At 39.6% G+C, this 12,355-nt stretch overlaps 1 protein-coding gene across 1 annotated transcript; it reads right to left on the bottom strand.

The window, feature by feature from the left end:
- LOC128109536 (coiled-coil domain-containing protein 1-like) lies at positions 1-4,044 on the bottom strand. Its single transcript, XM_052736686.1, has 6 exons — positions 3,953-4,044; positions 3,191-3,501; positions 2,417-2,611; positions 653-787; positions 258-554; positions 1-161 (listed from the first exon to the last, which is right to left on the bottom strand). Exons 1-6 carry the CDS (start codon positions 4,042-4,044, stop codon positions 1-3), a joined length of 1,191 nt encoding a protein of 396 aa, XP_052592646.1.
- Between the last annotated feature and the right edge of the window lie 8,311 nt (positions 4,045-12,355).

Raw genomic sequence — 12,355 nt, 5'->3', positions numbered from 1 at the left:
TTATATCATCCAGTCTCCTATTGTGTCATCATCGTATCCTATTGTGTCCTCACAGTCTTCTACTGTGTCATCAAATTCTACTGTGCCACCACTGTCTTCTACTCTGTCATCACCGTCTCCTCTTGTGATGTCACAGTCTCCAATTGTATCATCACCATCTCCTATTATGACATCATTGTCTCCTACTGTCTCATTATAATCTCCTCTTGTGTCATCACAGTCTCTATTTTCATCACAGTCTCCTACTGTGTCATCACTGTCTCCTATTGTGTCATTACATTCTCCTACTTTGTCATCACCATCTCCTACTGTATCACTACAGTCTCCTTCATTATCATCATAGTCTTCTACTGTGTTATCACAATCTCCTACTGTATCATCGCAGTCTCTTATTGTGTCAGCACAGTTTGCTATTGTGTCCTTACAGTCTCCTAAAGTGTCATCATATTCTATTGTGCCATTGCTGTATCCTACTGTGTCCTCACAGTCTCCTACTCTGCCATTGTGTTCTTCCATTGTGTCATCACAATCTCCTACTGTGTCATCCCAGTCTCCTATTGTGACATCACAGTCTTCTACTGTGTTATCACAGTCACTATTATGTCATAACAGTCTCCTATTTTGTCATCACACTATACTATTTTGTCATCACTGTCTTCTACTGTGTCATATTTGTTCCCTATTTTGTCAACACAATCTGCTATTGTGTCATCACAGTCTTCTATTTTGTCTTCATTGTCTCCTACTGTGACATCACCGTCTCCAACTATATCATCACGGTCTATTACTGTGTCATAACAATTTCCTATTGTGTCATCAATTCTCTTATTGTGTCATCACTGTTTCCTATTGTGTCATCATAGTGTCCTGATGTGTCATCACCGTCTCCTACTGTGACATCCCATTCTCCTCTTGTGTCATCACTGTCTCCTATTGTTTATTCATTATCTCCTACTCTGTCACCATATTCTCCTACTATGTCATCACACTCTCTTATTGTGTCATTACTTTTTCATATTGAGTCATCAAATCTCCTATTGTGTAATCACAGTCTCCTATTTTGTCCTCACAGTCTCCTATTTTGTCATCACAGTGTCATACTCTGTCCTTGCAATCTCCTACTGTGTCCTCACAGTCTCCTACTGTGTTATCACAGTCTCCTAATAAGTCATCAATCAGTCTATTTGTGTGACATCACTATCTCCTATTTTGTCATGACTGTGTCCTACTTTGTCATGACAGTCTCCTATTGTGTCATCACGGTCCCTTCCTATGTCATCACTGTTTCCACTTTTGTCAACACAATCTGCTATTATTTCATCACAGTCTCCTATTGTGTCAACACAATCTCCTATTGTGTCATCACAGTCTCCTATTGTGTCAACCCAGTCTCCTATTATGTCATCACAGTCTTCTATTATGTCATCAAAATTTCGTATTTAGTCATCAAAGTCTCCTCTTATGTCATCACAGTCTCCTATTTTCTCCTCACAATCTTCTATTGTGTCATCCCAGTCTCCCACTGTGTCCTTACAATCTACTACTGTGTCCTCATATTCTCCTACTCTGTTATCACAGTCTCCTATGTGTCATCAATCATTTTCCTTTTGTGACATCACAGTCTCATATTGTGTCATCACAGTCTCATATAATGTCATCACTGTCTCCTATTTTGTCATCATTTTCTACTATTGTGTCATCACTGTCTCCTAATGTTTCATCACGGTCTCCTACTGTGTTTTTACAGTCTCCTACTCTGTCCTCACAGTCTCCTACTGTGTCATCAAAGTCTCCCATTGTTTCGTCACAATATTCTCCTGTGTCATCCCAGTCTCACCTTATGACATGAGTCTCCTATTGTGTCTTCACAGTCTCCTAGTATGTCATCATAGTCTCCTACTGTGGCATCAAAGCCTCCTCTTGTTTCATCACAGTCTCCTATTGGGTCATCACAGTCTCCTATTGTGTAATCGCAGTCTCCTATTGTGTCATCACTGTATCCTACTGTGTCAAAACAGTCAACTATTGTTTCATCACAGTCTACAATTGTGTCCTCATTATCTCCAAATGTTTCATCTCAGTCTCCTATTGTGTCATCCTGGTCTCCTAGTGTGTCATCACTTTTTCCACTTTTGTCAACTCAATCTGCTACTGTGTCATCACAGTCTCCTAGTGTATCATCCCAGTCTTCTACTGTGTCATCACAATCTCCTATTGTGTCATCACAGTCTCCGTTTGTGTCATAACGGTCTCCTATTGTTTCATCACTGTCTCCTACTGTGTAATCTCAGTTTTTTTTCAGTGTCCTAAGAGTCTCTTAATGTGTCATCACAGTCTCCTCTTGTGTCATCTCAGTCTCCTATTGTGTCATCACAGTCTCCTTCTGTGTCATCATAGTATCCTACTCTGTCATTACCATTTCCTATTGTATCATCACAGTATCCTATTATGTCATCAGGTTCTCCTACTGCATCAACACAATCTCCACTTGTGTCATCATAGTCTCCTACTGTGACAATACAGTCTCCTACTTTTTCATCACAGTCTTCTACTGGGTCATCTCTATCTCTATTTGTGTCATTGCAGTCTCCTACTGTGTCGTCACAGTCTCCTTTATGTCATCACAGTATTCTACTTTGTCATTACTCTCTCCTATTGTATCTTCACTGTATCCCTATTATGTCATCACAGACTCCTATTGTGTCATCATTGTCTCCTTCTCTGTCATCACAGACTCCTATTATGTCATCACAGTCTGCTACTATGTCATTACAGTCTCTTCCTGTGTCACCCCAATCTCCTATTGTGTCATCATGATCTCCTAGTGTGTCATCACAGTCTCTCCTTTTGTCATCACTGTCTTATATTGTGTCTTTTCATTCTCCTATTATGAGGACACTGTCTCCTTCTGTGTCATCACAATCTCCTCCTGTGTCATCACAGTCACCTACTGTGTCATCACAGTATTCTATTTTTCATCACTGTCTCCTAGTGTGGTATCACTGTCTCCTATTGTCTCAACACAGTCTGCTTCTGTGTCATCACAGTCTAATTCTGTGTCATCATGGTCTCCTACTGTTATCACAATCTCCTACTGTGTCCTCATAGTCTCCTATTTTGTCATCACAGTCTCCTATTGTGTCATCACAGTCTCCTTCTGTGTCATCATAGTCTCCTACTCTGTCATCACTATTTCGTATTGTATCATCACAGTATCCTATTATGTCATCAAGTTCGCCTACTGCGTCAACACAATCTCCACTTGTGTCATCATAGTCTCCTTCTGTGACATCACAGTCTCCTACTCTTTCATCATCGTCTTCTACTGGGTCATCTCTATCTCCATTTGTATCATTACAGTCTCCTACTGTGTCGTCAGTCTCCTTTATGTCATCACAGTCTGCTACTATGTCATTACAGTCTCCTCCTGTGTCACCCCAATCTCCTATTGTGTCATCATGATCTCCTAGTGTGTCATCACAGTATCTCCTTTTGTCATCACTGTATCATATTGTGTCTATTCATTCTCCTATTATGAGGACACTGAAGCCTTCTGTGTCATCACAATCTCCTCATGTGTCATCACAGTTACCTACTGTGTCATCACAGTATCCTATTATGTCATCACAGTCTCCTATTTTATCATCATATTCTTCTAATGTGTCATCAAATCTCCTATTGTGTTTTCACTGACTCCTACTGTGTCATCACAGTCTCCTATTTTGTCATCACTTTCTCCTATTGTGTCATCAATTTTTCCTATGCTGTCATCACTGTGTTTTACTGTGTCATCACTTTCTCCTATTATGTCATCCCAGTATCCTACTGTGTTATTACACTCTCTTATTGTTTCTTTACAGTCTCTGATAATGTCATCAGAGTCTCCTATTGTGTCATAATTGTCTCCTACTGTGTCACCACAGACTCCTATTATGTTGTCACATTCTCCTACTTTGTTACTACAGTCTCCTCCTGTGTCATCCCAATCTCATTTGATGTTATCATGGTTCCATTCTGTGTCATCACAGTCACCTCTCTTATCATCACGGTCTCCTATTGTGTCATCACATTCTCTTATTGTGTCATCACATTCTCCTATTATGTAATCACCATCTCCTATTGCGTCATCACAGTCTCCTATTGCATCATCATAATCTATTGTGTCATCAAATTGTCCTCTTATGTCATCATGGTCTTCTATTGTGTCATTATTGTATCCTATTGTGTCCTCACCATCTCCTACTGTGTCATATGGTATCCTACATTGTCATCACATTCTCCAACAGTGTCAACTCAGATTCCTGTTATGTCATTCAGTTTCGTTTTGTGTCATCATGGTATCCTATTATGTCCTCACAGTCTCCCACTATGTCCAAACAGTCTCCTACTGTGTCATCACAGTCTCCTACTATGTCATCACAGTCTCCTACTGTGTCATCCCAGTCTCCTATTGTGACATCACAGTCTCCTATTGTTTTACCACAGTCTCCTCTTATGTCACCACTGTCTCCTACTGTTTCATCACTATCTTCTCTTGTGTCATCACAGTATTCTACTGTGTCACCATTGTCTCCTACTGTGTCATCACAGTCTGCTACTGTGTCGTTGCAGTCTTCTATTATGTCATCCAGTTTCCTATTGTGTCATCATCCTATTGTGTCCTAACAGTATTCTACTGTGTCATCAAATTCTACAATGTCCATGTCGTCTCCTACTGTGTCATCACAGTCTGCTATTGTGAGTCACAGTCTTCAATAAGTCAGCACCATCTCCTATTATGACATCTGTGTCTCCTACTGCATAATCACAATCTCCTCTTGTGTCATCACAGTCTCCTACTGTGTCATCACAGTCTCCTATTTATCATCACAGTCTCTACTGTGTCATCACAGTCCCCTACTGTGTCATTACAGTCTCCTTCTATGTCAACATGGTCTCCCACTCTGTCATCCCAGTCTCCTTTTGTGTCATCACAGTCTCCTACTGTGTCATCACTATCTCCTACTGTGTCATTAGAGTTTCCCCCTGTGTCATCACTGTTTCCTATTGTGTAATCATAGTCTCCAATTGTGACATCACTTTCTCCTACTGTGTCATCCCAGTCTCTTACTGTGTTGTGGGGTGTTTACCCAACCACCCCCACAGTTCCCCAGAGTTTTCTTGAGTGCGAGCACCAGGAAATATTAGATAGAAGGATTTATTGTGGAGAATATCACGGAGATAAACAGATAGAAAATAAAGGATAGCCTCGAGAGGGCCTGGAACCTATTCCAACGGGCCCTGACTGTCTCTGCCCCAGGGTTTTTATAGAGATGCCAGGGGGTGGAGAAAAAGACCTCCTCCCCCAGCACAGCCAAGTGCAGACCATCTCAGACACCTGCACTCAGGCCCGTGGTCCTAATCATCCTCTATGCGGACCTGCTGGGTAAAGCCACGAGGAACCCAAGAACGGGCTCCCACAGGTCCCCCTTTCTTAATATATAAAAAATAACTATTAATGGCTTACAGCAATCTTCATAGCTGTTACACCTCCCAGTATGGGAGTAGAGGATGATAAAGATGGCATTTCTCTTTTGAATTAGGTCCAAGGTGACTACGGCAGTTTTAGCTGCCTCAAGCCCTTTCTAAGCCAAAAACTCTTAAGGCGACTACAAACTTAAAAAGAACCCCTTAGCTTCATCATTACCATTAACAGGTTAACATAAATATTGCTATACATAGTCACAATTCTCTCAATCTTACACCACAAAGCAAACTCTTAACAGAACCATTTGAATTAGCATATATGGTGCTAAATATAGTTAACTATTTTCTCCGTCTTACAACTTTAACTCAATCATTTGAATTTTCTTGCTAACAGAACATAGGAAAAACTTCAATGTATTCACATCAAACTTAAATATTTCCTTAACTCCACAAAACCAGGGTGCATTAATATCAATAGGGTAAATATAATTTCTGCAAACATAATTCAACCTCATAACTCCTCCTTTTCTTTATCATTTTTTAAGCAAGATCTCAAACTTAGTTAGAAGAACCCAAACTCATACAATTCCTACAAACCCATATTGAAAAGCAATCTTCTCAATCTAACCATTAACACTTTGAAAACTTAGCAAAACATCCAAAAGCAGTTTCTTAATAAAACTCTTTACACTTTAAAAGTAGTCTCTTAATATACACCATTTGCATTTCTTACTAACAAAAACATGACATTAATCCACTCAACTTTTGAAATTAGACTAAGGAATATTAACTCTCCCCCTTTTCTTTATAATTTTTTAAGCAAAATCTCAAACCTAGTTAGAAAACCCAAACTTTTCCATTTAAACCGTTCCATTTATAACACAAAACCAGTTCTGTAAGTAATTTCATTTTTACATAAACAGTTCCACAAAACAATTCATGAATCACCAATTAATAAAGCATATATGCATACACAAAACTGCGTCTTGAGTCAAGGTAGAAACAATAAATTTCTTCATTTAAACAGTTCCATTTTTAACTCATTTCCAGCAAACAGTTCCTAGGTCATTACTATAAGTAAACTCAAAATTGTCCCATTGCAATGAAATCTCTATTGTTCATTTCATTTCTTAAGTCTTAAAATTCAAACAATAAATTCTGGTACTAGCCTTCCAAATATGAGAAATCCATAACCAAAATCTTTGTAATTTTATCTCATTTTAAGTTCAAAAAGTTCAAACAAGAAATAAATTCTGGTATTAGGCTTTCACTTCCAAATATGAAGAGACATTTTTCAACCAAAACTTTTTGCAGTTAACAATTTTAGTTGAAACAAGCATCTCTGCAACTTTTATTCTTAAGCCAGAGACTTTTAGGTACAGTAGTATTCTAAACCGCACCGTTTTTTATGTTAGCTCTGGTTTTTCTGTGTTGCGTCGATTTTCCACGGATCTCAGCTGTAGATGCCTTGTGCTGGTTCTGGCATCCGCCATTCTTAGCTTCTTAGAGGCTTCTGGAGCTTTTTGACTGCTTTGCAGTCTGCTAGGACACTAACTTCTGTATCTCAGGTTTTTTCACCATATACATTAAGCATAGATTCACACTTAGCATTTACACTTTTTAAACTCACATATAACATTTTTTTGCCTTGCAAAGCATTTAGACTCACATTCAACACTTACATTTTACAAACTCACATATAACGTATTAACATCTACATATTTATACTCCTTAAGGAAACTATAGAACTACTTTAGCAAATATATTTCTTATTACTTCTTATGTACTTATTTAAACTTACATTTAAAACTAGCATCTTTACTTATTACAAGCTTATTACTACATGTCTTAAGACTACATTAGATACTTCTTACAAGCTTATATTCTTAAAGGAACTCTATAGATCTATTTTACAAACTTATATAGGGCTACCATTAGCATATATTTAACTTAGCAAACACCTAAAGATTTCTTTAACACAGATCTAATAAGACAGAATTTTTACAAACTTACATATCTTATTTTCATCTTTTTCTATTTCTTACTCTTATTATCACTATCTCTATTAGAAAGATTCCCTTAACTAGACAGGAAGTACATACATCATTTCTAAAGTTTAGAGTTTATAGTCAGCTTTGTTATAAAGCACTGGGATTTAGTGAGTGTTGTTGTTATAGAATTGTGATAGTTGTTGCTAGGGGACTGTAACCTTCCCAGGATGACTCCACACTCCAAACTTGCCAGTTCTCTCAGCCTTCCCGGAACCGACAGAGATGCACTGTCAGCGGTAAGCGGTTTTTAACTAGAGGCTGTCCCTTCACCCAAATTCATAGTAGTCCCCTAAGTGCTTCAATTCAAACAAACATTTCTATTACAGCAGTACTTTTGGTTCCTTCTACCGAAAAACTTCACTTCACGCTGAGCGTGAAATTACCGTATTTAGCTGCTGTAAAGCTCTTCGCCAAATACTGCACAGCTATTAGGTGATATAAAGTATTTTTCTAAAGGAACTAGTAAAGCCACAAGTGGCACAGCTCCGAACTGTATTTAGTATTTTCACCTCTTTAGCTTTAACTCCTGATGTTATTAGCAGCTGTAATATTTAGCATTGATTTCTTATAAGGAACTTTCAGATGAAGCAACTCTTTTGTAAGACAGCTAGATTTTTCTGAAGTTTGTTTCCCATCTATAAAGCAGTCATTTCATTTTGAATGCCTGTTTCTTATCCCTTTAATTAGATTTGCAAAGGAATCACTCATTGCAGGCTGTTTGTTCAAGAGGTAAATAATTTTTAATTTCACATAAGTTTCTTCATATCTAAGACAACGTTCAGTGTATAAACTGCTTTCCCTTGCTTTAAGGATTTTAAAGTGGCTTGTTTGCTCTTAAAGGTAGCCCTTTGTCATCCAACTATCATAAAAACTTTGCACAGCTATTAGGGTAAATAAGGCATTTTACCAACGGAGTCCCAAATCCCGAAGCACCTAGTTCCATATCCTTTCAATTTTTCATTGGAACTGACACTTAAACTCTTAGATGATTTTCCTTATTCTTTTAAAAGCTGTATTTTAAGTTTACCATGAACGTATTTTCGAGCTGACAAGTGTTTCAGGGCAATGTCGCCATCTTTAGCGGAAAGACTACCTTTCCCAGAATGCATTTCGCTTATATCAGTCCATAATAATATCAGTCCCTTATATCAGTCCTTTATTATCATTTCTCTTTTATCAGTCATTTCCCATAGTTCTTTTTGAGTCTGAGAGTCAACTGGTTGTTTTACCAGACTTGCTTACAAATTCTTGCCCGGGAAGTTTGAACAAAGTTTTTTGCTTTTGCAACAGGATTGAACAAGCATTTTACATTTTTAGCTATGGCACATTGGGAGATTTCTATTCTCTCCTCAACTGGCTTTAACAGGTGTTTCTCCTTCATTTGACACTGGCCCTAAATCAGAACTGAACCTGCCTCATTAGCGCACATTGAGGCTGGCATTTCTGATAGCATCTTTCCTTGGGGCTTGTGCTTGCCTTAGCCAGTCAGTGAAAAACAAGATCACGTACAACAGCTTTTCCATAGCTCCTTCAGAGAGATTTTCTCCCACTGATCTCATTTTGCTTGTTCCTTCCTTCCCCAGATGCAGAGCTTCAGGTATTTGTCTGAGGCTCTGTTCCTCTGCTAGCTGCTTTTGGAGGTAGGGGCTTTTTTCTCTTCCCAAATCTGCCTTAAATTCTAGCAGCTTTTTCAGGTCATATATTTCTGGGGAGGATTATGTCCCTTCTGTTTCTTCGGAGTCTTTTTCCCAGACAGTTCCCAGTTTGGTCTCAGTTTATCCCCTCTACCCCAGAAACAGTTTCTGACACTACAGTGATGGCTTTCCCTGCTACTGAAGGTAGAGGCTTTTTGTCCGTTTCTGTTTTCGGGGTCTGTGTGGTTTGCGTACAGACTGAAAATCTAACAAGGGAGGTTTTTTGCCATCTCTAAACTCCCATTAGGACAGGTGTTTTGCCTCATCAGGCCTTCACCTGGCCCAGTCCCCTAGTGGGTTGGACTTGCTTGTCTGGGTGCTCAAGGACAGAGCTTATGCCAGAGGCAATCACCCCTCAGGGCTACACTCCCTCATTTCACCAGGAGTTAGTTGAAACAAAGCTTTTCTCAAAGAGATACTTTCTCGGATAGAAAAGAAAACTTTACTCCTGGATAGTGCTGTTCTGCCCTGGCAGGGCTCTTTCCCCAGACAGCGTTCTGACTCAGCAGCACAACTGCTTCAGACACAGTTCAGCTTTACTGTTTTCCCAGAAAGGTCCTTACTCTGATAGGAAAGCTTTTCTCAGTTTTTTTTTTTCAGCTGTGGACCTATCAAACCGGGACTTGTAGGAAAGTGGACAACTGTGCCATTCCCACTGGCTTTAGTTTTGTTCATTGGCAATTTTCCCCTGGGTCCTGCACCTTCCTGCCTCAGCTCTGTGTTTCAGGAAGTTTACAACTGCAGGAACCCTAGTATCCCCGAAATGCACTCCAACTCAGAGACGCTGGCCAGTCGCCTCTGGGTTTTTGGTCAGAAGAGAGGATACAGTGCTAACAGTTTGCATTGCTTCAGGGGATCTTTGCATTAGGACGATTAGGAGCACCTTGTCATTCTGGAACGCTCAAACAAAACCCTTGATGCCTCAGCTCAGCTGTAACTGAAAAGCTTGGCTTTTTTGCTTTTCCCAGTAAAGTTTCCAGCCCTTTTGGGATCTCTGTAGCTCTTTACCCACACTCTCCCAAGCGTTTCCCTCAGGGTACTCTGACCCACTGTCTTTTACTGGTTTGAAGACACAGAGCTTAGAAGAGAGGTTTTTAGGAACTTGTCCCTGCCTCCTGCATTGCAGGGAGGATTTTTAAAGCTTGAAAGACAGAACTTAGAGGTTTGTTGTTTTCCCTTAGAGCTAATCACAGGTGGTCCCCATACTAATATCTTCAGGTGATTCTAATTTTTGTCCTTCTGAGAAAGTTAAAAGGCTTTAGGTTTAAGTTTGAGAGCTTTTAAGATGAAGGCTTTTTAGAGTTTTTCCCCCAAATTTTCCAAGAAAAGCTTTATAGTTTGAGAAAGATTTTTTTCCCCAGGAGAAAGACCAACTTTTCCAAAAACTTCAACTTTAAACTTTGACTTCTTACACCCCCATTTTTGCCTTGGGGAGAAATCAGTTTCTCCTGCCACTTGGACTTAGCATTTCTGCTGTCCCCAGGTCAAAAGCTTCCATAGGAAACGTTTTCTTCCCCATAAGCTCAAAGAAGAGCTTTTTTACTACTCGTAAAGCCCAAGGAAAGTTTTTCCCAGTTTGCATTCATAGCCCCCAAAGTTAGAAAATTGTAGAGTTTTTCTGTCTAGTTGCTTTACTTATTTTTTCCTACACAATCTTACACTTCTAAGTTTTTCCTATGCTATTTTACTACCCTATGCCTAATTTTTCAGATAGAAATTGAGAAAGGGATACAAGATAGAAAATTTGGACAGAAGAGAATTTCGCTGCAGCATCGGACATCCTTCCAGTCCGCTTTCCTTTTCTCTCGAGGATAAAACCCCTGCCTCTCAATATATATAAAAAATATATATTTTCCATAACACCGGCATGCCTTATCCACTGGCAGGGCTGACTCAGCACTTTCGCCAAAAACTTTGTAATAAAACTATTATTTTCCTTTATCTTTAGTCCCTATTACTTTGTCTTTAGTCCCTGTTCATTTGTCTTTAGTGCCCCCTTTTTTTAGTCCCCCCTTTTTTTCTTTAGCCCCCCTTTTTTTTCTTTTTTGTTTAGTCCCTGTTCATGGCGCCATTCTGTGGGGCGTTTACCCAACCACCCCCACAGTTCCCCAGAGTTTTCTTGAGTGCGAGCACCAGGAAATATTAGATAGAAGGATTTATTGCGGAGAATATCACGGAGATAAACAGATAGAAAATAAAGGATAGCCTTGAGAGGGCCTGGAACCTATTCCAACGGGCCCTGACTGTCTCTGCCCCAGGGTTTTTATAGAGATGCCAGGGGGTGGAGAAAAAGACCTCCTCCCCCAGCACAGCCAAGTGCAGACCATCTCAGACACCTGCACTCAGGCCCGTGGTCCTAATCATCCTCTATGCGGACCTGCTGGGTAAAGCCACGAGGAACACAAGAACGGGCTCTCACACTGTGTCATCACAGTCTCCTATTGTATCATCAGAGTGTCCTATTCTGTCATTACAGTTTCCTATTGTGTCATCAAGTCTCCTCTCATGTCATCACAGTCTCCTATTTTGTCATCAGAGTCTCCTATTGTATCATCCCCTTCTCCTACTATGACATCATAGTCACCTGTTGTGTCATCACTATTTTCTATTTTTTCATCACAGTGTCCTATTATGTCATCACAGTCTCCTAGTATATCATCATAGTTTCCTACTGTGTCATCACATTCTCTTACTGTGTCATCACAGTCTTCTAATTTGTCATCACAATCTTCTATTGTGTCATCACTTTCTCCTACTGTGTCATCATATTCTTCTATTGTGTCATCACTGTCTCATATTGTGTCATCACTCTCTCCTATTATCAATACTGTCTCCTCATGTGTCATCACAGTCTCCAATTATGTCATCACATATTCATCCTGTGTCATCACAGTCTCCTATTGTATCATCGCATTCTCCAATTATGTTATCAGAGTCTCCTATTGTGTCATCATAGTCTCCTCCTGTGTTATCACAATCTCCTACTGTGTCAACATGGTCTCCTACTGTGTCATCCCAGTCTCCTATTGTGTCATCACAGTCTCCTATTTTGTCATCAGTCTCCTACTGTGTCATCCCGGTCTCCAATTGTGTTATCATTGTCTCCTAGTGTGTCATCGGAATTTCCTACTGTGACATCACTGT

Source organism: Peromyscus californicus, unplaced genomic scaffold (genome assembly GCF_007827085.1).
Source record: "Peromyscus californicus insignis strain IS unplaced genomic scaffold, ASM782708v3 Scaffold_14__1_contigs__length_90479793_seg_2, whole genome shotgun sequence".
Classification (NCBI taxonomy): domain Eukaryota; kingdom Metazoa; phylum Chordata; class Mammalia; order Rodentia; family Cricetidae; genus Peromyscus; species Peromyscus californicus.
The sequence above is the reverse complement of the archived record's forward strand: the minus strand, read 5'-3'. Positions and strand labels throughout refer to the sequence as shown.